This window comes from Xiphias gladius, chromosome 7 (assembly GCF_016859285.1).
Source record: "Xiphias gladius isolate SHS-SW01 ecotype Sanya breed wild chromosome 7, ASM1685928v1, whole genome shotgun sequence".
In the NCBI taxonomy this organism is placed as follows: Eukaryota; Metazoa; Chordata; class Actinopteri; order Istiophoriformes; family Xiphiidae; genus Xiphias; species Xiphias gladius.
The window spans coordinates 6,123,720-6,148,365 of NC_053406.1; the positions used below are offsets into that span (position 1 = coordinate 6,123,720).

General features: G+C 40.8%; 1 protein-coding gene across 2 annotated transcripts in view; it reads left to right on the forward strand.

Moving 5' to 3' along the window:
* Positions 1–24,646, forward strand: part of pik3cb (phosphatidylinositol-4,5-bisphosphate 3-kinase, catalytic subunit beta) — a 58,986-nt gene that overhangs the window by 25,287 nt on the left and 9,053 nt on the right. For both annotated transcript variants that reach the window (XM_040130757.1, XM_040130756.1), the window contains exons 3-19: positions 5,226–5,421; positions 7,848–8,076; positions 10,171–10,400; positions 13,256–13,435; positions 14,798–14,965; positions 17,685–17,774; positions 18,143–18,397; positions 18,563–18,659; positions 18,795–18,925; positions 19,350–19,400; positions 20,314–20,502; positions 22,559–22,680; positions 23,018–23,161; positions 23,331–23,430; positions 23,911–24,107; positions 24,240–24,349; positions 24,481–24,559. In XM_040130757.1, coding sequence (XP_039986691.1) covers positions 5,263–5,421; positions 7,848–8,076; positions 10,171–10,400; positions 13,256–13,435; positions 14,798–14,965; positions 17,685–17,774; positions 18,143–18,397; positions 18,563–18,659; positions 18,795–18,925; positions 19,350–19,400; positions 20,314–20,502; positions 22,559–22,680; positions 23,018–23,161; positions 23,331–23,430; positions 23,911–24,107; positions 24,240–24,349; positions 24,481–24,559 — 2,531 coding nt within the window. In that variant the 5' untranslated portion in view covers positions 5,226–5,262. The remainder of the gene's footprint in view (positions 1–5,225; positions 5,422–7,847; positions 8,077–10,170; positions 10,401–13,255; positions 13,436–14,797; positions 14,966–17,684; positions 17,775–18,142; positions 18,398–18,562; positions 18,660–18,794; positions 18,926–19,349; positions 19,401–20,313; positions 20,503–22,558; positions 22,681–23,017; positions 23,162–23,330; positions 23,431–23,910; positions 24,108–24,239; positions 24,350–24,480; positions 24,560–24,646) is intronic.

Here is a 24,646-nt window from a genome sequence, read left to right on the forward strand (position 1 = left end):
GGAGGTGGCTAGTGTGATGGAGCACTGTTAGCTATCTTGATGCGGTTGGTTCACACACACAAACCTTACCAGCACAGAAATACACACCCACACACCCGCTTCCACTCATATGCGCTCCCACTCAGTCACTTCGTTCACATTTCCTCTCAGATACAGTATGTATTGAGATAATTTGGTGGCTGTGAGAATATTTTACAGGGGATTTGGTTTCAAGGCCATTCCTCATTTCTGTTTCCAAACATGATGCTTCTTTGTTATCTGTAGGAAACAGCACTAAGGTGATGATTTTATTTGTAACATTAGATGAAATTGATCCCTGTGGAGGAACTGGGGCACTGAAGCAATAAATAGTTGTAGGACACAGCAAAGATGTAAAAATCAAAGCATCACAAGGTGGATTTCATAAGAGATGAAATTAAGAAATAGCTCTAGCAGCAGAAGAACGAGGCAAAAAATGCTATGAGTACAAGAAAGGTTCATATTTCTCAAAGTGAATGCAACTCGTAAGTACTAATGTAAGCGTCCTGCAGTCATCTTGCACAACCACACATTCATACATGCACACGCAAACATGTCTAGTCACCGACCCAGCCACCTACATCCACTCCTCAACAGAGTAGGTGCTAGTACCGCTCGAATGGTGACTCACATACACAAGAACTCAAGCCACAGTAGACAGACATATACCCCAGCTGACCGCTTATGCGCACATCTGCCAGACAAACGCATACTGTTGAGTTTGACAGCTTTTCTGTTAACCTACAGGCCAACACACATTAATATTCAGCCCTATTTTAACACAGTAGGTGTATTGTTCCCTAAGCTACAAGCACTGTTCTTTCATCTCTACCACTCTGACAAGTTACATTGTTCTGTGTGAGTTACCTGAGCTAATCTACGAGTTGTGTTTGTAGTAATATTTGGATTCAGAGAAAAAGCATTACTCTTAATGAATGGACTGTTGGCTGTAGTTGGGATAAATTTCAGTGTGTGTTCTTGATTCTTGTTAGTCAAAGGTTTAGTCTGCAGCATCTAGCTTTGTTGTATCACAGCTTCAAAAGCTCTGTTTCATTCTGTGTCTTTGTGGTTAGTGGCTGAAAGTGAAACAAGATATGTGGCGGTGCCACTATTATGCCAGAGGAAGTGAATTGTGATTTTTAATATCATTAAATAATGAAATTAGGGCTGTAATTAATGATTGTTTTCATTACTGATTAATCTGTTCTTTTTTCTTTTTTTTCATAATTAATCCCTTATCATTTTGTTATATAATGTCCAAAAAGTATCAAAAATACCCATCAAATATCCCAGAGCCCAAAGTAATTTCCTTAAATTGCTTTTGTTTGGTCCAGCCAACAGTCCAAAACCCAAAAATATTCAATTTACAATAAATATAAAATATAAAGCAAAGAAAAGTAGTAAATCCTAACAATTTTAGAAGCTGTAACCAAAGTATCTCTTGGCATTTCTGCTTGTTAAACGACCTTCTGTCCATCGACTTATCAGTTAATTGACAAAAAAATTCAGCACTAATGAATATATAAGCACTTCTGGTTGGGTGTTTTTATTCAGAAAGATGTGCTGGATGAAGCCATGAGAGATGTCTCTTATTTTAATTTTGCATATACACCATCCCACCTACACTGACACGCACAGACTGACACAAACACACACACTCACTCACTCACTCTGCTTGCCCAGAGTTGGAAACGCTGACTCAGGCAGTATCAGTATTGCTTGCGTGTATGTCTCCATACTCATTTACAGGAGTACAGTGGTTGTAGTGGAGAGGTGAAGAGGTCTTAGATCCTCTTTGTCAACTTTATTTTTAGCACAGTGGGGAGGAAAATGTGTCACAGGACTCTTAATCACCAGGCATGGCCTTTTTCTCACACACACACGCACACACACACACATACCATTTACATTATGTTAGCTGTTCTTTTTCAATCAGTCACACACACAGACACGTGGACACACACTCCATTGTAAAGAGCCTCACAGGCCTCTTACTGTCAGACAGAGAGAGCTTTAGAAAGAGAGTGCTGAGTAACACCAGTGTTTAAATAACCATCAATGCATCTGGGCATGAAAGCCTTAACAACATGTCACTGTCATTGGTTCAGAGAAACTACTTCCACTACAAGCAACCATTTGCTTCATCTGTATTATTTGAGGTACGATTTTTGTGGCTGGTTTAGTTATAGTAGACTAGTTTGTCTCTGTCATGCTTTCCTCTGATCTACCAGCTCTCCTTTGATTTACGCACACACCCCTATCTAGTGCATTTGCACGTATTTGATCAAACAAGATTAAAAGATGTGAACAGAGATAGTTCTCTTTTCAACCCCGGCAGCTTTATTTGAGTTCGTGACACTCAAATTCTCAGATTCACTCAGCAGTGAGTCTCCTGCATAAAGAACATTAAAAACACAAAATTGCAGTTATTGCATTGAAACCGGTTGTTTTGTAACTGTTACATAACGCAGAATCTGCCCTGGTTTGCAAAAAAAAAAAAAAAAATAGACAATGCACATATAAGTAGGATCGTATCTCTGCAATTTGAAACACAAACGGTCATCAAAGCGTGCCTGGGGAGCTGTGGAACAGAGGCTACATAGTTATACATCGTTTACTTCTACTAATGTTGGCTAACTGGACAGATCCCTTCAGGCTCGGCTGTTTGTTGTCACATGAAACTCTCTCTCTCTCCCCCCTGATCTTGCAAACCCACTTGTTCTCCTCTGATCCTTCCGCTGAAACCTGACCTCCCGGCAGACCTTTGGCTGTCTGCCACCGCAACCTCAATAACCCTGCTCACCTGTGTGTGTGTATATGCAGTATGCGTGTGCAAGCGCGTGTAAGTGACACAGCGAGAGAGAGAGGCCGAGTGTGTCGGCATCACGGCAGAATGAGACACTGTTCAAGCTGTCTGGCGTGAAGACACATTCTTGAAGCCTATAATTATTGAGACTAGTGTTCATATGCGTAGACGTGCATGCACATGTATTTGTTCATCCATCCCTGACCACCCAGTGTTGTCACTGCATCAGACAGACATGAGGGGTGTCATGTTGCTTTTCATGTGTGTAACTGTGCACCTTTGTGACATTAGAAACTCACTATTGTCTGACCTTTAACTGTTTATTTGAATGGCTGTGTTGTTGTGTATGCCCTCTTTGCTGTCAGGAAGTGTGTGTGTGTCTGTGTCAGTGAGTAAAACATTGTCCTGTGTATGTAGGCATTATTTCATATATAAACATTCCTTTTTGGTATAATGTGTTTAACTGATTTTGTGTGCATCATCCTTTTATCGCATTTAGTAACTTCAAAGTCCTTTTAAAAGATGTTCAGACAGCAATGTACAGTTTGAACAACACACAGGAACACAGAAGATTGTTTTCCATTTGCATGGCTGATAATGTTGAGTGGCTGAGATCGTGGCTCGAAATGCACTGCGGATATTGCACCATCAGGCACGGGACATAACAGCGGCTCATCTGCTGGTAGCTCAAGCACTTAACTTAAAGGGGAAAGACCATTAGAGGCAATCAGGTCTGTCATTTTTTAATGGGTGGATCAGCACCAAATGGAAATGGACCTGTGGCCTAGTGGAAGAGTTAATGTACTAGTCCACTTAAGAACTAGGTAAAGAGAAAAAAAGCAGGTGGAAGTGGTGTGACTGTACAGCTGTGGTTCAGGCACAAGCCCAAATGGAAACCAGGCTGTGGGCTGTTTACACCAACAGCTGGGAAGCCACTTACTGCAGCTCAGTGGAATTCCCTGCAGTCAACATGCATGTGTTTATTTGTCCACGTGTGTTTGCGTTCTGGCTGTTTGAAATCGTCGGTTGCTTGAATTTTGTGTTTTCAGTGTTTTCAGTGCATGCACTTAACCTTTTTTTTATTTTTTTATTTCGGGCTTCTGCTTTTCTCACTGACAGAAATTGCCTTTCTCAGCCAGTGTTTTTGAACACAGAGAGAGGAACTTTGTAAGTAAGGCCGGAGGCTAACTCCCTCCTGCCTTTCTTGATAATTACCTTAGCACTACTATGTGTTTCCGTGAGGGGCCTGTACGTGTGTTCAGGGACGACGTGCATGGTGCATATGTATTTCCGTGAACTTTTATGCATGTATTATTCATCTATAAGTGTGACTGTTTTCATTGTGTGTGTGTGTGTTCTGTGCCAGGGGGGACCAGATTGTCAGATGAGGGGAGGGCCGCCTGACCTTTTGTTCTGTTTGCTTAGTGGGCATTCTTCTGAGCACTGGCCCTCATCCAAGTTAAAGCCAGCGGCCTCCCACTGGACTCAGCACAGTGCTGCCCCCACGGGGACACAGTGACACTGAATCATCTGTCGTCAGCTTGTTGTTAATGAAAAGGATTATAGGAAAAGGCACAATGGCGGTTTTAATATAGCTTGAAAGGTTAAGATGCATATTCATATTACGGGATTGTTTGAACAGCATCAAAAGGTGAAACTTTACAAGATGAACCCAGTGTTTTTTGAGCTTTGTGAAATGATCCGTTTTTACTCTTTTGACTAGTTACTGATAAGGTTTATAGTGGTTGTAGACCGAGGTATGCATAGTCATAATTTTATTTGTCTTTAATTCGTGGAAAAGCCTTTAATATGTCTGCTTTTTAAACGACTTCCTTCTGTCCCGCTATGAATTGATGTGCACTGTGTTTGACGTCTCAGGTCTGTGACTTAAACTTGTGCATGCGCAGATATCTTCAATGTTTAAATCAGGCTCAAATGATCCTTAATAAGTGTGTTAGCTTTGACAAATGGGCTAATGCCTTTCTGGAATACCACCCTGAGTTGCAAGGTTTCCAGGAAAGTGTTGTCAGTCATGAGAACATGGGATTCTAACATGTTCACATGAGGCATGTTTGCCTTTATGTCGGTTGGGTCCATTGTATGTTAAGAAGATGGACGACTCTTAATATAATCTGTTTTCTGTTAGTTCTGAAGTTTTGCCAGCTCTCTAACCTCAGCTATCATTTTCTCCTCTGTGATTATGTTTTTAAAGGCTGATTTGTATTTGTCCCACTACTGCAACCTTCATTTAACAGAATGACCTGTTGAGAACAAATATATCTGAATAAATGGAAAATAAAGTATCTTTCAATAAACTTGTTCATCTTAAAATTTTACAGTTTTAAACTCATTAAAACCATGAAGCTCAGTCTAAAATTGTCTCTCTCCTCTATCCCTCCAGGTCCTTATGGTTGAGGTGGTGTGTGGTGCCCCTTGCCATGCCTCCTGCCATGACAGACCTCCTGGACATATGGGCAGCCCACTCGCCCCTGGCCGGACACGCTCCGGACCAGATCACTGTGGACTTTCTGCTGCCCACCGGTATCTACATCCAGATGGATGTTCCGCGCGAGGCCACCATTCAGCACATCAAACTGGTGAGTGGCACTGGGTGGATGAGAGCGCGAGTCTGGGCTAAAATGGGATTTCCAAGTATTAAAGAAATATGTTGCTGCTGAGAGGGCTAGCTTAATGAGCTAAATTTCAGCTGTGTTGTGCAAAACAACAGAATAGATTCTAATAAATTCAACTTTTCAACACACTTCAAGGAGTTTAAATGAATTTATTGTTGCTTGTTTTGTGTCCTTAAGTTACATTATTGTCCTTACATGCGTCTAGGCCTATTGTTCTAATAAGGAAAAACAGTCTAGAGCCCACATACACACATAGTCACACAGCCAGTCCGTTAGACATTATCTAATGCCTGTTTTGACAGAGGTGGCTCTTGTGGCTGGCTGGGTGTTTTTTGTTTGCGAGTAGCTTTTGCTGTCAGCAAGCAAATAGCTCATGACATCATGCATGACTGCTGCGAATAATAATATTGTGAAGTGGAGGTCAGAAGTCACAGACTTGATGGGTCTTTCTCAGAAGTTGAGAAAATTACTTGTATTGTTTACAAAGTGTCACAAAGTGTGTGTTAGTCTGAAGGCTTCTGACTTAATCATTTTACTCTTTATGTGTGTGGAGGGAAACAGCAGCCCCCATGATGTGATTTTAAGTATTTGTTTCAACTACAGAGTAACCAGAACAACAGAAACACCTGTATGATTCACAGTGATAACAACTGCCTTACTTGAGGCTTACTTTGAGGCTGACCTTCATGGTGGTGGGGTTTATAATTGCATTGTATTTACATTACATAAATTACAGTATTTACATATATTTACATAGACAGACAAACACAAATATTAGAATCAAATTTACAATATAATGTGATGCAATACAACATCACCTCGCAAAAAGCCTCAAAAAGCCTCAAAACTTGGTCCTGAGCTGAATACACAACAACTTTCACTATCCAAGGCTGTTTGTATTGGATTGCGTTACAATGTAGAGCATTTCTATTTTTCTGGTTACTCAGCGTATGATATTCGCACGCAATCTCAAAAAAGACTTCCCCAGGCAGCACTCTTAAAGGAGGAGGTCGCTCTGAATAGGTCTTGTATATAAGGTGATGTCTGGTATTTTCTCAAAATCACTTCTGACTTCATCAGCCCTGTAATGTGACCAAAGATACAGGCTGGTTTCACTTTGTCTGACATTCACAAATATTGGCTTTTAGCGATAATGTTTTTGTTTATTTTTCATGGAATTATATAGTGAGAGAGGTTTATGCCCCAAGTCTAGGTCTTTTAAGTTCATTGGACTAAATGTATACGTGGGTGTGCATGCATAAATGATGTCTGTGGGCATGGACACGTGAGAGATCTTCATTCCCTGAGGGAAGCATGAGCAGAAACAGCGGAAAGCCCTGACAAATTATATGTCACTGAAGCAAGAAAGAGAGAGAAGACAGGGAGTCTCTTCTGAGCCTTTTCTAGTAAATGATAGAGAGGACAAATATGAGGAAGCCAGGAAAGGTATTAGTTTAGGCAAAGAATCTTTATCAGTGATCAAACAGACAAAAAGATCTTATGAATGGCCGAGTTTCATTCATACTAATAAAGACATGATCCGATTTTCAAGAAAGCAAACTGTTTTAAAATGTTTTGTGGAACTAAAAGTTATCATTTGAAGATCATTGTTTTCCATTTGTGAACTGTTGTGCCTGCTGGCTTGTGAAGTTTTAAAAAATGGCAATAATTTTGTTAGAGTATTAAAGTAATTAATTTCTGAGAACATTGCACAATCAAATAATTAAATCTTCTATGCATTTTGCATGTGGTTTGTGGAGAGATGTGATCAACATTTTTAAAAAAAAATCATGAGTGTTCCTGAAGAGAAAGAGATCCATTGCAAGGGCAAATGTGTCCTGTTCCAGTATGCTACAGCAAAGCTCCATAACCTCAGACAACCACACATACGACTTGACACCCAACCCTGTGATTATGCTGGGGGGGCACAGTGACATGAATCACACCACGATTGGCTGGTGGACATATTATTCACATCCTGATTGGCTCACCCAGAAGCTATGTCATGTTGCTATGAGTAATGTTTGTTCTTGACCATGAAACATACACTTTTCGTCAATATATTACATTGCATGACATGTTATTCTTGTTAGTTTTAGGGCATCATTTAAAAATCAATGAACAAATGCCCCGGAGAATTTGTGTCAAGAGGATGCTGTAAGCCTTGCTTTATGAAATCCTGTCAAAAACCGTCAGAAAGCTTCATATATATATATATATATATATATAGCATGGCCATCTAGCCAAAAATAGGGATGCTGTTTATTCTGGTTGCGCATATTCTAAATTTGATTTATTTACTTGGTCTCATGGAGATGATAAAAACATTCCCTTAGGTTTGTAGTGCAAAAGCACTATAGTGAAACCCCAGTTCTTCTTTTTCCTTCCAGCTCTTATGGAAGCAGGCTCAAACGTTGCCACTGTTTCCCGCCCTGGGCGAGATGGAGAGCCACATGTTCGAGTGTGTCAACCAGGCTGCCGTGCACGAAGAACTGGAGGACGAAACTCGTCGGCTATGCGACGTTCGCCCTTTCCTGCCAGTCCTCAAGCTGGTGACGCGCAACTGTGGCCGAGCAGAGCGTCTGCTGGACTCCAAAATCGGCGTGCTCATTGGCAAGGGTGAGGCACCATCACTTTTAAGACTTTTCCTCCATTGGAAGTGGCAGGTTATCATGTAAGCTCTCACAAACATTACTCCTGCCCTGATTAGTTAATTTACTGTCCCTGCTGACATTTAAAATAAAGAAAAGCACTTAAGAGTTGGTAAGTGGGACAGTAAATCTTTCCTGCACACAACAAACCGGAAGCACCTCCACCAGTATACTAAGTAGCCCTGCTACTCAGCGCATTCACCCCAGCCATAAGACCTGAGGCCCATTTGCAGCTGGCTTCTATCAGTGGCCCTGCTGTCTGATAAAGAAGCGTGAGGATTGACTGGACATGTTTCTGACATGTCTTCCATCACCTGTCACTTTGTATTATCTCTGGTGGAGGTTAGGTCTTTTAGAAGAGAAGAGATCGATCGATCACTACTGTGGTCTGTGAAAAGCCCAGTCCTCTGAGGTGATTAAACATTCGTTGAAGCTCATATTCACTGACAGAATATTCATTAATGCACAAAAGGATAAAGAAACATCGTATGTGAGTATCATCCCAGCAATGCAGTAGCTATTACAGCTGCAACAAATAGGTGATTAGCCAATTAGTCGATCGATAGATCGATCAACTGTTTTGATAATTGCTAAATCATTTTAATCCCTTTTTCAAGCAAAAATGCTAAACGTGTTGTGTCCAGCTTCTCAAATGTGAACAGTTGTTGTTGCTTTTCTTTGTCAGCAATTTAAATACATCTCCTTGAGCCGTGGGACGTTTTAAGGAGAAAATGATTCATTGACTTATCAACAGAATAACCTGCAGATTGATCAATAATGAAAATAATGGTGTGTGGCAGCCCTACTAGCTATTGTTGAATGAAGTGTGATGCATGCACACTGAATTAATTTTTATAGTGTGTGGAGTTACAAATACATAAAAACACACACTTGTAAAGAACCAACTACTTCCCCTTGCTGACTATCACCATGTCTACACAGAAGGTGTAGCGTGAGCAGCACATTAGCGGAGCAGCAGCAGCAGCAGCTCCTGGGCTCCATGTGCGTCTACACAGGAGGTGTTCAGGTTCACAGTATTGAGGTCACCCACGTTTGGGAAGCATTCGGAGTAGAAATACACAATCATTGTAGTTACGTGTGTAAAGCGCAGGAAATAGACTTGGGGCACTGGTTCAACCCTCCTCTGACAGACAAATCCAGGATTATGGAAGTCCTTCGGTTACAGCAGACCTCTTCAGAGGAAGAAAGGCAAAGAGGGAGAGAAAGGTCTCTGAGTTTAATTGAAGGAGACTCAGACGATATTGATATTCTTCCCTCCTGGCTCCACTTTGGCCTGACATGATCTTTTAAAGGCTTTGTCAAAGTAAAGTGGTGTTTCAAAAGGAACCCCACAGGCACGTCTGGATAGTCCCACCGACCTCGTGCAGTGCACAGTAACAAACTATTACACACTCACAAGGCCAACCATGTTTTTTATCCCCTCCAGAAATACAGTCACACAAACCGGGTTGCACACTCACACAATGCAGCTAATGTGGTCCAGAGCCCCTCTTTGAATGCTGAGGGTCATATGAATGTTAAATGGCTCTAAATGTCAACATGTTGTTTTCGATACCAAGAGAGTATTGTGCAGCACCCCTTTGATAAAAATACCGAGGCAAAAGCTCAACAGGGAGCAGAGAGATAAAGGATGATCAGCCAAACAGCAGTTCATACCTCTGGCATTTGGTACTAGTGCCAATGCTTTAATCCCAAGAGAGACTGCAGTTATAGATCCTACCAACACATTCGTTACTACTAGGTGTAAATGTCTTGTATCAAGTGTTGCAGAGGTGTTTGTGCACTTTACATGAGTGTTAAAGCCTGCGCATGTTATTCTAGAATATGCAGTGTCAACGTGCTTAAAGTGCTCTTTGAGCTTCCTGCTGAGTTCACATAAAAAACACAGATTAATTAGGGTCCGTACCTGTTTCATAAGGCATAATTACTATTATTTTATTAGACTGAGTTCTCATAGCACATTATTAGAGAAATTGTTACAAAATATTGCTGTAATCTTTATAACAATAGTGTGACAAAGTCCTTTACCAACCTGCCCTAGGTCTCCATGAACTCGATGCCATCAATGACCAGGAGGTGAAGGACTTTCGCAGTAAGATGTTTCGTATGAGTGAAGAAAGGATGCAGCAAGTCCAGATGATGACATGTACGGAGTGGCTGCAGGCCTGCTTCTCCCCACAGCTGGAGCCCGCGGCTGGGACAGCCATCACCGATGGAGTCACTGACCGGTTGGCTGACCTGAAAGTCATTATCCACTTTGATCAGTCTCAGGTGAGAATCTGTAACCCACGGCTGAAAATGCTGACAGTTTTTAGCGGTAGTAGAGTGAGTGGAGACCAAGATAAACTGGATCTGTGTTTGTATCTAGGATTTAGACAAAAACCTTTTTATTTATTCATTTATTTATTTTATTTTATTTTATTTTTCGGTAATGCAGTGAGCAAATTGTGGACTGGTGAACCTGCTTCTTCTTATACTTCTCTACCCCCAGTATGAATAAACAGCTCAGTTTGCTGTGTCCACAACAATTTTATTACATTTTGTACCATAAATAATCAAGCTGTTACCATTTGACAATAGACGACAAAGTTAATATTACTTACATAACCAGTGTACGCTATTCAAACACAAAGTCTTTCTCCTTTGTTTTTTAATTTAATCATGGATAGCTAGTGGCTTGACCCTTTCTTTTCTTTTATTTCTATCAATACATTTGTTCTTGGCTGTAATCAAAGGAAGTAGGACAATAACGGTGGCCTGCACAAAAGTTCAGCATCATAAAATAATGATAATCTAGTAAAAATATTGTCTCTCTTCTTACTTGTAGCAATCATACCAGTTGTCAGTTCTCTGAGAACTTATCTCAATGGAATAATCATTATTTTATCAATACACACATCAAAACAAAATCATGTAGACATGAAGTTTGATTGGTTAGTTTTAATATTACCACAGACTGGGTACGATGTAGTGTATTTGGAAGGCCATCTGAAAAGTACTGGCCTACTGACTATTACAGACATCCAGGACTTTGAGTTTTAAGGGAATTAGACAGGAATATTTCTCTCTTTTATAGCCTTGATTTTATTTTAGCTTGCAATATACATTTCTACAGGATATAATATAGTATACAGTAAATAAATATATAATGAGAACTAATAAATTTCACAACATTTGATTTTGAATTACCTTATACCTTCTTTGACGGTTAAGGGGTGCTGAGGTCATATCTATTTTCTTTACAGTAAATTGTACAAACATCATGTTTAATATTATAGTAAGGGGCACTTAGATTTCATCTAGCTGGATTGGGTAGTTCTTGATAGATAGATATGAGCTACAAACAATACAATGGCTAATTGATGTACTTGTTCATTTTTGTAATGATTTTTCTAATGTAACTAGAGGAGACAAAACAATCATTATTATAATTACCCTCCTCACTAAGGCATAATTGTTTGAAATGCTATGCAGCTGGTATAGTAACAAACCCATTACCCAAACCCATAGAGTGGTGCCTGTACAACATCTTTGCATACATAATGAGCGTGGCTTCCTGCACCACTACAGCAGACAAGACCATCTTGTTAGAGTAGCAAAAGTAGCCATGTGACTCCGACAGTGCAGGCACATGTACCATAGCTCAGCCTCTTTTTCTGCTCACAGTTGGCAGCTCCACAAAAGTCACGTGACTGAGCCCAAATAGCAAGTCATGTGACAAAACGAAGTGGGTCAAAACCATCAGGGAAATTATGCCATTCTCCCGGACACACACACACACACATGCATTAGTATGACAGCTCAAGGGACCAAAATGCTGATTAAAATGAGCCTCTCTTTTCCTCTCCTTCTCTGAACGCTCCTTCCCTCTGTCTTTGTTTCTTCGCTTCGGCTTTAGAAATAATATTATTTAATCATAAAACAGATGGCCGTGTCCTTCCAGACTCTTGTATATCAGCTTTGATCAACATCACAGACACACAAATGCACATAGACAAAAACAGGCCATCTGTGCCACTGCGCTCAGGTGGACCTTAGCAGGAAGTCTTATTTGCAAGGCCAGACACAATAAGCCGCATTACAGACAGGAAGTGTGGTGGTGTCGTTTATTGTTGTAAAGTGAATATGACGAAGGTTCAGTGTGAACCTGACTTTTAGTGATATCATTAGGTCTATTTAGGGGCTACCTCGGTCTTGTTCTCATATACCCTCACTTCATTAAAATCCAAATCTTATCTAACTTCAACTTTAAAATAATGTTCCCACAGTTAAGAGAAATGTTGTAAATGCTAAAGCACTTTCAGGATAGCGCAGTGCTTTTGGTTTTGTAGTTCCACCATAATGTAACCATGACTTTTTTTTTTTTTTTTTTTTTTTTTTTGGTTAATTATTAATGGACGACATTTTTTATCAAACGTCCAGGAAATGTATAACTCCGTCTCACGTATCAGGTCAGTGCTGTGCTATAAATAGGATGAAGCAGCCAGCCCCAGTGTGGCACTCATGGCATATTAGCCCGGCTTTGCTAATTACTGGAGGACTCGCATACATTTTCACGTATTTAGTACACAGTCTGTTGCAGTAGGACTTCATTCAGCCGTGAACATTCGCGTGTCCAAGTGATCATGTGTATATGAACTCAGTGACTGTGTACCGCTTGCACACATGTCTAATCGGAGAGGGGGTTTTGAGATGTATGAGGTGTGAGTATCATGGGATTGTATGTTAAGCCCTGTCTGTTCATGTCAATCAATCTCTTATTTTCTCTTTCCTTTTCTCCATTTATCTCATCTTTTATGTGTATAAACAATTGTGTACGTCTGTATGCAAAAAGTGGTGGAGAACATCACTATCTTAACATTCTTCCTCACTACCTTATATGATCCAGCAGCAAGGCCTCCAGCAGGTCAGGAGTCTGTACATTCTTATGTTTCTTGTGCTGTTTTAACATCTTTTAGTCATGATTTGACAAAAAAAATACCCATAAAAACTCATTTTTAGAAACACTTCTCTGCTTAGCTATTAATTCACAAAGGTTACGGTCTGAGTTTAAACACTTGAAAAAAAATAAAAATTAAACACTTGACTCAGTCTCTGTGTCTCTGTTTTCGTTTCTCGTCTTGCAGGACTCAGCCAGTCTAAAGGTGCCATCATCCTGCACCCCAGCAGAGCTGATGGAGCTGGCCGTGAGGAAGTGGCTGACCACCCATGGACCCGAGGAGGAGGCGTGGAGGGGTCAATACATACTGAGGCTCAGCCAGTGTCTGGAGTTCCTCTGTGGAGACCACCCCCTCATTCAGTACAAGGTCAGTGGCGACACGGTGGACTAGTGTCTTATCAGTGACTGGTGGACTCAAATCTTGAGTTAGATGTGTCACCGCGTGTATCAATATCGTGTCCTGTACCAGATATAGTAGAGAGAGACCTCTTCAAAGGCAATGTGCTTTTTCAAAAAAAACATTATGACTACATGTACACCAGGCACATAAAAACAACTTTGCTGGTTCAGCTTGTGCCCAATCGTTGCTCTTACTTTATTATTTTTTTAAAATAGTCTTTGCAATTTAATTGACCACAGTAAGTCCATCATTGTTCTTGCCATATCAACATTAATTGATTTTTATTTTCTTTCATTGTTTTAGAAAATCAAAACGTGTATCTCAAAAACTATAAATGTAAAAGTAGGAGTTATCTGGCTAGTTTTCAGTTGCATCCCCGTGATGGAGTGATGGAAAGAGCTGTTGAAAAAAACAATTTAAAGAGGCTTAAGAATAACCATACAAGGCAGAGCTCAAACTCAAGTTATATGTACAAGTTAACATTGGCATACAGAAAAGGAAGACATTCAGTGGCAACCGTTACTGTGACAAATCTGATGGTTTTTTTAAGCCCAGATTCTGATCGAGGGGAGGAAGAATGATAAGCGAGAAGAATAATGTATTTCATAGTGTGGTCTTTCCGTAAGATGCCCTCACTGTTTGCTTCACCAATACTGCCTCTCATTTGTGGGTGAATGTCTTATCTCACGGTAGGTATAGGAGTCCCTGTTGCTCTTGGATTTCTGTGAAATTAAAATGGCGACGATTATCATGTCATTTGAGATTTTCACAACTCAAAGCCCAATAACTTGAGAGTGTGTTTGTCCGTGGATTCAATAGGCTTGATAGTTGTATCTATACAAACGCAGCGTTATGTGTGGAGCCTCAATAGGTAAATCTTTCTGTGTCTGAATTTTGACTTGCTAAGTTTGGTTGGTTACATGACTTTCTTTTAAGAGTGATTTAAATTATAAACATAATACCAAGGTATTGGAAACCGGATCAGTTTTTGTCCATGTGCAGCCTTGCATCTTAATTGATCAAGTCTGCTGACAAACTGTGCATAACTTTTATTTGTTATGGTTTGTTTATTTCTCTGTCCTAAATGTACTTAGCTGATTCTTCTTGAAAGCAGTTCTACTTTTATTTCTAATACAACAATTCATATGCCCACTTTACTGTGAATGTTTGTTCCTCACATTTCAGACACTTGTTTTAAGTGGAAAAAAATGTAAGTTCAACTTAAACATACAGCACAACTACAAACAGGGCATTTAGCTTTTTTTTGTGTTAGAAAGGGCTAAAATATGCACATAGCTAAAAAGCATTCCTGTCCTGTCTTGTTTGCAGTATATCCGCACATGCATGCAAGCCAAGGAGTCTCCACACCTCACCCTGGTCCACACCAGCACCGTCAAAGCCCTGTTTGACAAGGAAATCTCTACCATTGGAGCTGTGGTTAGCCGCAAGTCCTCCAACCCACCTTTACCACTACCTCCCAAGCGAAGGGTCCCCACGGTTAGTCCAGTAACATGTGTGTGGCTGCATGAATTAATGTGCATCTCAATTCTGTGTTGTGGTGGGTTTTTTCTGTTCAGCATCATCTCAACTGACTGTTTTGTGTCTTATGCGGCTCAAGTCAAATCAGACAAATGTATCCATTTCCACTTCCTGGAATTCTCTACACATACTGTTTTTAGCATGTTCTAATCATTGTCGGTCACTGATATATCTGAACTCGAGTGTGCAAATTTGGCCAGTGATTGTTTCACATCACTAGGATTAAAACTGAGGGTGGGATGCACATATCAAAATGTTCTCAAGTACTCTAGAGAACAGTCACTTAATATCTACCAGTGTTTACTCAACAGTGTTCTTGTTTCGCTGAAATAGTAAAAGCTTCACAGTTTGATTGATCTGTACTGAATGAGGCAGGTGTGGAGGTTTACCAAGTAAACATGTACTTGGCAGCTGCCACCTGTCTTTTATGAGGCAGTGTTCAGAGTTCACCGGGGCAAGCCTGAACTGTCCTGCCAGCATTTGCCACGTTGTCAGGAAAACATAGCCATCCTTGGCCTTCATTAGAGAGTCACCTGGGGTTCTAATTTACCGATGACATGCTGACTGTCGATGCCCCGGTGATGTGTGGTCTGGATAGTCGGTAAATATTACAGGTGTGAGTCGCCATATGAAAAATAACCATCTTGTATTTATTACATATAATCACAACAGGGTTAGAACAAATATATCATAACTTGTTCTCACTGTCCCCAACCTTATTATTGAATATTTGTGTTGGTTTAAAGTAAAAAACTGCCACCAATTTTACCTCAGTTCCACATTTTTTTGATGACTACATATGTACTCACCGGACAATATAACTAAAGCAATTACAAAGTGTCACAATCATTGTGCATCATGATTTATTTATCATAAATCATGATTCAGGGTTCTTAGGGCTGAAACTGATCATTATTTTTCATTATTGATTTGTCTGCTGATTATTTTCTCAATTAATTGCGTAGTTCCTTTATCTTCAATATGTCCAAAAATTGTGAAAAATAACCAATCACAATTTCCCAAGGTCATTTATTATAGTGTTGGACCTACAGTCCAAAAGGCAAACTTATTCAATTTTTTTCTATACTAGCAGAGTAAGAAAACCAGCAAATACTGACCTTTCAAGAAGATGGATTCAGGATAAGATAATTTTTTGTTTGTTGTTTTTGCCTTTATTTGAAAGTCAGAGTGTAGAGGGAGACAGGAAATGTGGGTAGAGAGAGGGATGTGACATGCAATGCCGGTCCGTAGCCAGGAATCAAACCATGGATGCAGTTATGTGGTATGCGCTGTACCCATTAGCAGCGGGGATGCTGTGCGGTTTTATTGCTTTTGACTGAAAACCATTATCATATTATCAAAATTGTTGGCAGGTAATTTTCTTTTGATTGACTAATCGGTTACTTTTTGTAAGCCCCTCTTGCAATCTTGTTTTCATCAACACAGAAATATTTCAGAGGACACCTTTTTCTGTCCACATCCTGACTAGACAACTGTAATACCCCGCTTTTTCTGATGAGTATCTCCTGTGTTTACAGCTCTCTCAAAATCACCTGTCAGAGAGTTAACTGAAATTAAGAAACAAGATCATGTGTCACCGGTTGTGGCATCATGGGAATGACTTTCCTATCGATCATAGAACCGTTTAGAACATTTTACTGATAACCTTTCAGCCAAGATAGGCCTTGCTCTAAGTTATATCGCTAACTTTCTGTTGCCTTCTATTTCTGAGATGCTCTGATGGTTTTGTGCCAAGATCTCTCTGTAGACACAAGGATGAAAGAGCCTCTGCTGTTAAAATTCCTAGACCCCTCTATAAATAACCCGAGGAGACCAGGGCCACATACATGTATGGTATTTTTTTTCTTCAAAATCCCCATTTTCAAGAAGCTTTTCTATCATTTTTTTTTGCCTATTTTGGCATCTTGACCATCCTAATCTTATCTGATTTTCTTATTGATCTGTACTTGATAATTGTGTTTTTGAAAAGTGCTATTTAAATAAACCAGTGGTGAAAGTTGAAAGAGAGGATTCTGCTCAGACACTACTAAGCGCCTGTAGAAGTATGGTTGTCTGTGACAGGAAGAGAGATTTATTTTCAGGAAAATAACCTGTTATTGGATGCTCTGCTGTTGTGCTGTAGGGAACCTGACTGATAGTTGGTCTAAACAAAGCAAGAGAAGGGAACAGAAGGACGAGGTCTTTTTGTGATGATACAGTATATGGAGCTCTTGTTTCTGCCTCCTATAACAGTTGAGGAAGACACAAATATAGTGTCATGTCAGACAAGAGGCAAATTACACACACTCACATGAGTATTTAAACACATTAGCACACATATCCACACACAAAGAGAGAGGCAGCAAACCACAGGAAGTGTGCTAGTTAGTCATGTTCATAGTCTCTAGGTGTCATGTGATGCTGTTTGTCCTGCTGACTGCTGACCCTCGCAAATCCACTTGGCTTGACATCACAATGACCTGCCTGACCTCCCACATTGTTGTGTGTGTGTGTGTGTGTGTGTGTGTGTGTGTGTGTGTGTGTGTGTGTGTGTGTGTGTGTGGGGCTGGTGGGTGTGAAGAAGCGGCGCGTTGGAGTACATATTTTTACTCTACATTATGCTAATACTGCCCACTCATTGCAAGTGTCTTTTTTTCCTCTCTCTTTCTCTCTTCAGCAAGTACAGACGTGTGTGTGGGACGTGTCTAGCCCGTTTAAGATAGTCCTAGTGAATGCCAGCAAGGTGAATGCAGAGGAGACTGCCAAGGTATACTCCTCTTCTGTCCACATTCATGATACAGTAATTTATGTTCCTGTTAATATGTCTCTGCACACACAAAGCCTGCAAGCACAGTTTTGCCGTGTCTCCCACAAGTTTCACACTGACAGCAGTAACTCACTGACATTGTCAGTCAGTTAGGTAATGTAAAGATGTCATGAAAGATTTCTGAACTGCATGTTGTGTTTTATGATGCTCAGACTCAAAGCGAGTTGGACTTCATTTCTGGTACCCAAACGTATTTCTCAATAAAGAGTTCTGTCTGAAAAGTTGAAGCAGGCTACCTTGTGAATGAATATCAGATTTAACACCATATAAATGGTGCTATACCACTGCTACCCATCCTACTCACTCAGGTCCAGGTGAGGGCGGGGCTCTTCCACGGCACAGAGCTGTTGTGCAAGCCGGCGGTGAGCAATGAGAGCAGTGGACGTTCGGACCACACGTGGAAAGAAAGCACGCTGGAGTTTGACATGTCCGTGTCTGACCTGCCACGCATGACCCGCCTCTGCTTCGCCATCTACGCCGTCATGGATAAGGTCAAGAAGCAGAAGTCCACCAAAAATCCTCACATCAACAAGTACCAGACCATCCGCAAAGCAGGGAAAGTGGTAAGAGACAGGCTCATACACTAACCTACACCGTCTGCAGTTTGAAGTTGGTAAAGTAAGGGCCCTGAAAAGTAATACAGTTGCTTCAGTTTCCAAATTTACACCTTCTTCACAGTATCATTGATTAATAATTAATTTTGCAATTTTTCTCTCTCTGTGATCTAGCACTACCCTATAGCTTGGGTCAATACCATGGTGTTTGACTACAAAGGCCAACTGAAGACCGGAGATATTAACCTGCACTGCTGGTCTTCCTTTCCTGGTACACACACACAATCACACTCATGCTTGTTTTATGTCGACAGATATATTTAAACTTGAATGAGCTTCTCCAGTGATTGCATCAATGCAGTAAATTCAAAACAACTGTGTGTGTATCTGTGTGTGTCCTCCCCAGATGAACTTGAAGAGATGCTGAACCCCATAGGAACCATTCAGACCAACCCATACACTGAGAACGCTACAGCACTGTACATCCACTTCCCAGAATACTCGTCACACCCTATTATCTTCCCTCTGTTCGACAAGGTCAGACAGCTATCAGTCATTGTACTCAGTTATGGTCGCATTCATAGAAGCGTGCCTTTTTGCCAGCATTTGGACATCCCAACAAGCCTAAATATTTAATACACATGAATTCATTCTGCGTGACTGTACCATACTGAACTTAAACAATTGAATTGGACCTTTATGGCCTTTTTTTTTTTTTTTTTTTAAAGCCTTGACTGCACTTGAATTTGCCATCCCGTTGGCTTAGTGCTCTTCATAATGGTACCTAGTGATTATGATGAAGTGGTGTCTGTTAGCATTAGTGGATCAGGACGTGCTCAGCCTACTTAATGCGCTCAAACTGGCAGTGATGTATCTGTATATATGTGTGTGTGTGTGTGTGTGTGTGTGTGTGTGTGGGTGTGTGTGTGTGTTCACTCATGCAGGACTCACTTTTTTGCAGATACTGGAAAAAGCTGCAGAGATCGCCGGAGCAAGTGACTGTGCACCCATGGTGAGTTGATGTGCAGAAGGGGATAATAGTGTGGGCATGTCCAACCATTTTCATGCATCCAGAAAACATTCAAGGGCAAACCAGGTGAAAATAAGGTTGAAAAGTGTCGGCCTGCAACAAATAGCCCCCCCCACACACACTCCTTACACACACTCTGAACAGACACACACTGCAAGTATAAACTCTCAAACAGGGCACACACTGCTAGTTTCTTAGGAAGCCCATTGTTATCATTTTGGCAGGGTGTAGCAGCAAAACTATTTCAATCCCCATCAAAACTAGAGACTCAAATCAGATTACTTGTGTGTTTTCCTGTCTCACTGCCCCTCAACTAAAAAAAACCCACTCCTGGGCGTGTTACAGCCAGTTACACAATCCTGTGTTATGTAGGGGGCATGCCTGAACGCAACACTTTAATGTGAAGTGTATGCGTGAAACTAGGATGATCACCGACTACAAGTTATTGTTAATTTTTTACTGTATGTCACCTTGTGTATTAGTGTACAGATTCACACAGATCCACTAATGTTATTCCTGTATAAAGAAAGTATGCCTATCAGGACCCAATTTACATTTATATTATCGGCTCATGTGTTCCTTTTGAATCAGGCAACGTACAGCTTGTTTTAAACAGAGACAATTGAATGTTAGTCCTTGATTCGAGGATTGCGTGGAATTGCATTCAAGGCCCTTAATGAGAAATTGCCAGATACTTGATACACTCCTGCCATCTTGTGGTCACTGCTGCTACTCATCTTCTTCCCCTCATTTCCTTTCACGTGCTGGTTTCTCTTCCAATTTATCTGAAACTTCTTTCCTTTCGCCTTGTCTCTCCTCTACATCTTTGTCATCCTCTCCTTGTCAAACTCCCCAACCCCACCGACCATTCTTCCTTCCTCGTCATTTCTATCAGGGTCGTGGGGGTAAGAAGTTCCACATAGAGCTGAAGGAGATCATGGAGCGTGACCCGCTCTCTCAGCTGTGTGAGAACGAGAAGGATTTAATCTGGACACTACGCTATGACTGTCGAGAGAATTTCCCTCAGTCATTGCCCAAGCTGCTACTCTCCGTCAAGTGGAGCAAACATGAGGACATGGCCCAGGTTAGACACCCCATCTACTGTTCATGTGTTTTAGAAGAACAATGTCAGCTCTTTTCCCTCTACAATTTGGTGACTCCCAAGTTTCATTGTTTCTATTTTTGTTTCAAAAAACAAGTTTAGCTCACATCTTTGTACTTCTTGATGTTATCTACATGAGGTCATTACTTGTGAGTTTCATAGTTAAGTCCCTCTGCTCCATGCAATTCACTGAGCTCTTCAAGTCAGAAATGATCGTAATGGGACAGATGTGAGAACAGTATGGAAACCCTTTGAAATGACCTGGTTTTCTGCATTAATTGGTCGTAAAATGTGATTCGATCTTCATCTACAGCACAAGTATAAACACACAATGTGCTTAAGACAATAACACATAAGCATTTATAATCTTTCATGTATTAATGGAACACACCAATCAAACATTCACATGCTAGTGGGAAAAAGTAAGTCAACCCTTGGATTTACTTACTTGCCAAACCTCCTTCGGTAGCAATAACCTCAAACAAGCGCTTCCTGTAGCTGTGGATCAGACCTGCACAATGTTCAGGAGGAATTTTGGACCAGTCTTCCTACAGAACTGCTTCGGCTCAGCAATATTGTCACTATATCTGGTGTGAACAGCAATCTGAGCTTATTCCACAGTATCTCTATTGGGATGAGGTCTGGGCTCTGACTCCAAAAGGTTCTGTAGAGATAACCTGGGAAATCATTGATGATACTCCCTCCGCCGTACTTCACCGTTGGGGTAATGTTGTCCTATTGGTATGCAGTGACGTTTTTACACCAGACGTAGTGCTGCATGTTCTTCCCAAGAAATTGAACCTTGGTTTCATCAAGCCCCAAAACATTTTCCCAGCAGCGTTGTGAAGTGCCAAGGTGCTCTTTGGTAAACTTGAGGAGCACAGGGATGGTTTTTGAAAGCAGCGGCTTCCTCTATGGTGTCCCAACATGGGGACACACTCCATGCAACCATGCACCATGATTTACGTATGGTAGACTCATGAACACATGTTAACCAGCACCAGTGATTCTTTTGAGCCTTTAGCTGTTACTCTGGGCCTCTTTTTTACCTCAGTAAGCATCTGTGTTGTACCTTTGGAGTCATCAGCCCAGTTCGTTCTGTAGCTACCAGGGAGAGTAGGTATAGAACGAAATTCTAGTCTCCATTCATAGACAGTTTGTCTAACTTGGGTATGATGAATATATAAACTCTTTGAGATGACTTTGTAACCCTTTGCATGTTTATGCATCAGTAATTCTTGATGGTAAGTCTTCTGCGATCTTTTTTTGTGAGGCGTGGTCCATACTAGCAGATGCTTTTTTTATAAGTCAAAGTAGCTCTAACCCACGCCTGCAATCTCGCTTCATTGATTGGACTCCAGTTTTGCGAACTCCTGACTCCAGTTAGCTTCTGTTGATGTCGTTAGCTGAGGCTTCAAATAATTTTACCTGCCTACATTGTGAATGTTTCAATGATGTATTTGATATGGACAAAAAACAATACAGTGATCCGTGTCATTAGTTTATATAGATTGTGTTTGTGCATAATTGTAACTTACATGAAGATCTGACCATATTTGAACACAAATTTATACATAAATGCAGATAAGTTTTCACTTACTTTTTCTTGCCACTGTAAGCAGGTGATTTGCTTTATATTCAGTGAATTCTAAAAGAAAAAAAAGTTCATATTTGATACTGTTCTGAAAGTATTTTTAATCCTTCAAATACTTTCAGTCAAACTTATAAATATAAACATTTTTTACATGTAAAATGACAACTTATAACATAGCCTGGACATCAAATTCAATGTAATATTATCTCAATATATACTAGTTTGAGGTCTACAAATCATATTTTGTATTGGTTGGTGCTACACTTTTGGCAAAAAAGACGACTTTTGTTCTGTTCAGTATTAGCCTGATGGTTTTACATCCACCTTTGAAAACGGAACAGTGTTACTGCATTTAAACATCTTAAACTGACAGAAAACTACCACAATCAGATTTTTTGAAATCAGCCTTAAAATTAAAAAAAACAAAACAAATATGTGTTTCAGCTGCAGGCACTGCTTCAGATCTGGCCCAAGCTGAGTCCCAGAGATGCTCTGGAGCTTCTGGACTTCAACTACCCTGACCAGTATGTCAGAGAATATGCTGTGCGCTGTCTGCGTGATATGAGGTAAACGTGTATCCACCCACACACAGATATTATATCATACAGTGTTTTTTCCTCCCCTCATAAACAAGCTTCTTCTGTAATTCAGAGGCACCTTGCTACAATTCTCCTTCTTCTTGGTGTATTATTTTACTAAAAATGACTATATGCATGAATTTATTGTCAGGTGATAATGCCTAGTGTTGTCTCTTTTCCTGAGGAGCGCAGAGGCACATAATCATTTAAAATCCAACTTAAAATTTTAAAATGAAAAAAAAGGATCAAAGCTAGAAAACAGCCTTTCAGAAAACCCCTTCACATGTTTCTGTCTCTGACCCTGCCTTCTCTCTCTACGCACCAGTGATGAGGAGCTGTCGCAGTACCTGCTACAGTTGGTGCAGGTGTTGCGTTATGAGCCTTACTATGACTGCGCCCTCACCCACTTCCTGCTTGAGCGTGCCCAGGGGAACCGCAAGATAGGACACTTCCTCTTCTGGCACCTACGGTGTGTAAAGACTCCTGTGTCTGAGGTGTATCCATGCACTTGTATGCACATGGCAATAGTATTTGTACATTAGAAGAAATTAAAAGAAATGGCATGTTAGTGAACAGCAGCAGTTGAGTCTTGAGAGGTTACACCTCTGAGCGCGGCTGCTTTCTGCTACTTTCTACAGGTCAGAAATCCACATGCCAGCTGTTTCAGTCCAGTTTGCCCTCATCCTGGAAGCCTACTGCAGAGGCAGCATCCCTCATATTGAGGTTCTAAAGAAACAGGTACAACTCACACACAGATCCCTGTTTATTTCCTGTCTCATGTTTCACAGGTTGTTTCCTTTTCATTTTTGCTCCCAGAGATTATGTCTCATTCCTCAATTCCATAGCTAGGCTGCAGACTTTTACACTACTAGTCCCTGCTATGAGATGGGAATAGCTGTGGTCTATTGTTAACCCTGGCAGGGTTAGATTAATGGTATTTTTAGCCTGTCACAGCGACACCAGTGTCATCCTTTGCCCTCTACAGTATTGGCTTTGACAGTCGCTCCTCTGGATGCTTCCTCCTACTTCCTCTTCAGCACAGTCATTTATCTGACCACTTCCTGTTTTGAAGAGCATGCACACTCGGTTGGGATCGCAATGCTGACATAGTCCATTTAAGGAGAATGATCTCAGTTAGTTGTCAGTAACAGGGGTGAATAATTCAAATGGCGAAATATTGTTCCAACATTAACGCCGTCCATCTTTTGACTTTACCAGGTGGAAGCCCTGAGTAAGCTAAAGTCAGTCAATGAGCTAATTAAGCTGGGAACCACCAAAAATGCTCGGAGTAAGACCAAGGAGGCAATGTTGACCAAGGAGGCCATGATGACTTGTCTAAGGCAGAGTGGCTACTCGGAGACTCTGTCAGACCTGTACTCCCCTCTAAACCCCAATGTCCTGCTATCTGGCATCAAGTAAGACAACACTAATCCCCATATGAAACTGTATGAGAATCTCTGTTCCGATCATAGCCTAAGTTTCAGATAATTTGTTTTCCTATGCTTTGCTGTGTCTCACTCCTTGTCTCTCTCTCATTCCTCCATCAGTGTGGAGAGGTGTCGGTACATGGACTCTAAGATGAAGCCACTCTGGATTGTTTACAACAATAAGCTGATGGGGGGGGACACCCTGGGAATCATCTTCAAGAATGGAGACGGTATGAGGGACTGCAAGGTCATGATGAAGAGGGAATGAAATCACTTTCCATTTGCTAAGTAAAGAAAAGTTTCCTTTTGAAATTCAGACAATTTTTCTCTTTTATTCTTCCTCACTCACTTTCTTTCTCAGACCTAAGGCAAGACATGTTGACCCTCCAGATTTTGAGGTTGATGGATTTACTATGGAAGGAGGCAAATCTGGACCTCAGGTGAGATTTTTTTTTTTTTTTTTGTGCGGGCATCTGTGTGTGTATGTGTGTTTAACGGACAGACTTTTCTCAAGCTGTTTGTTCCTG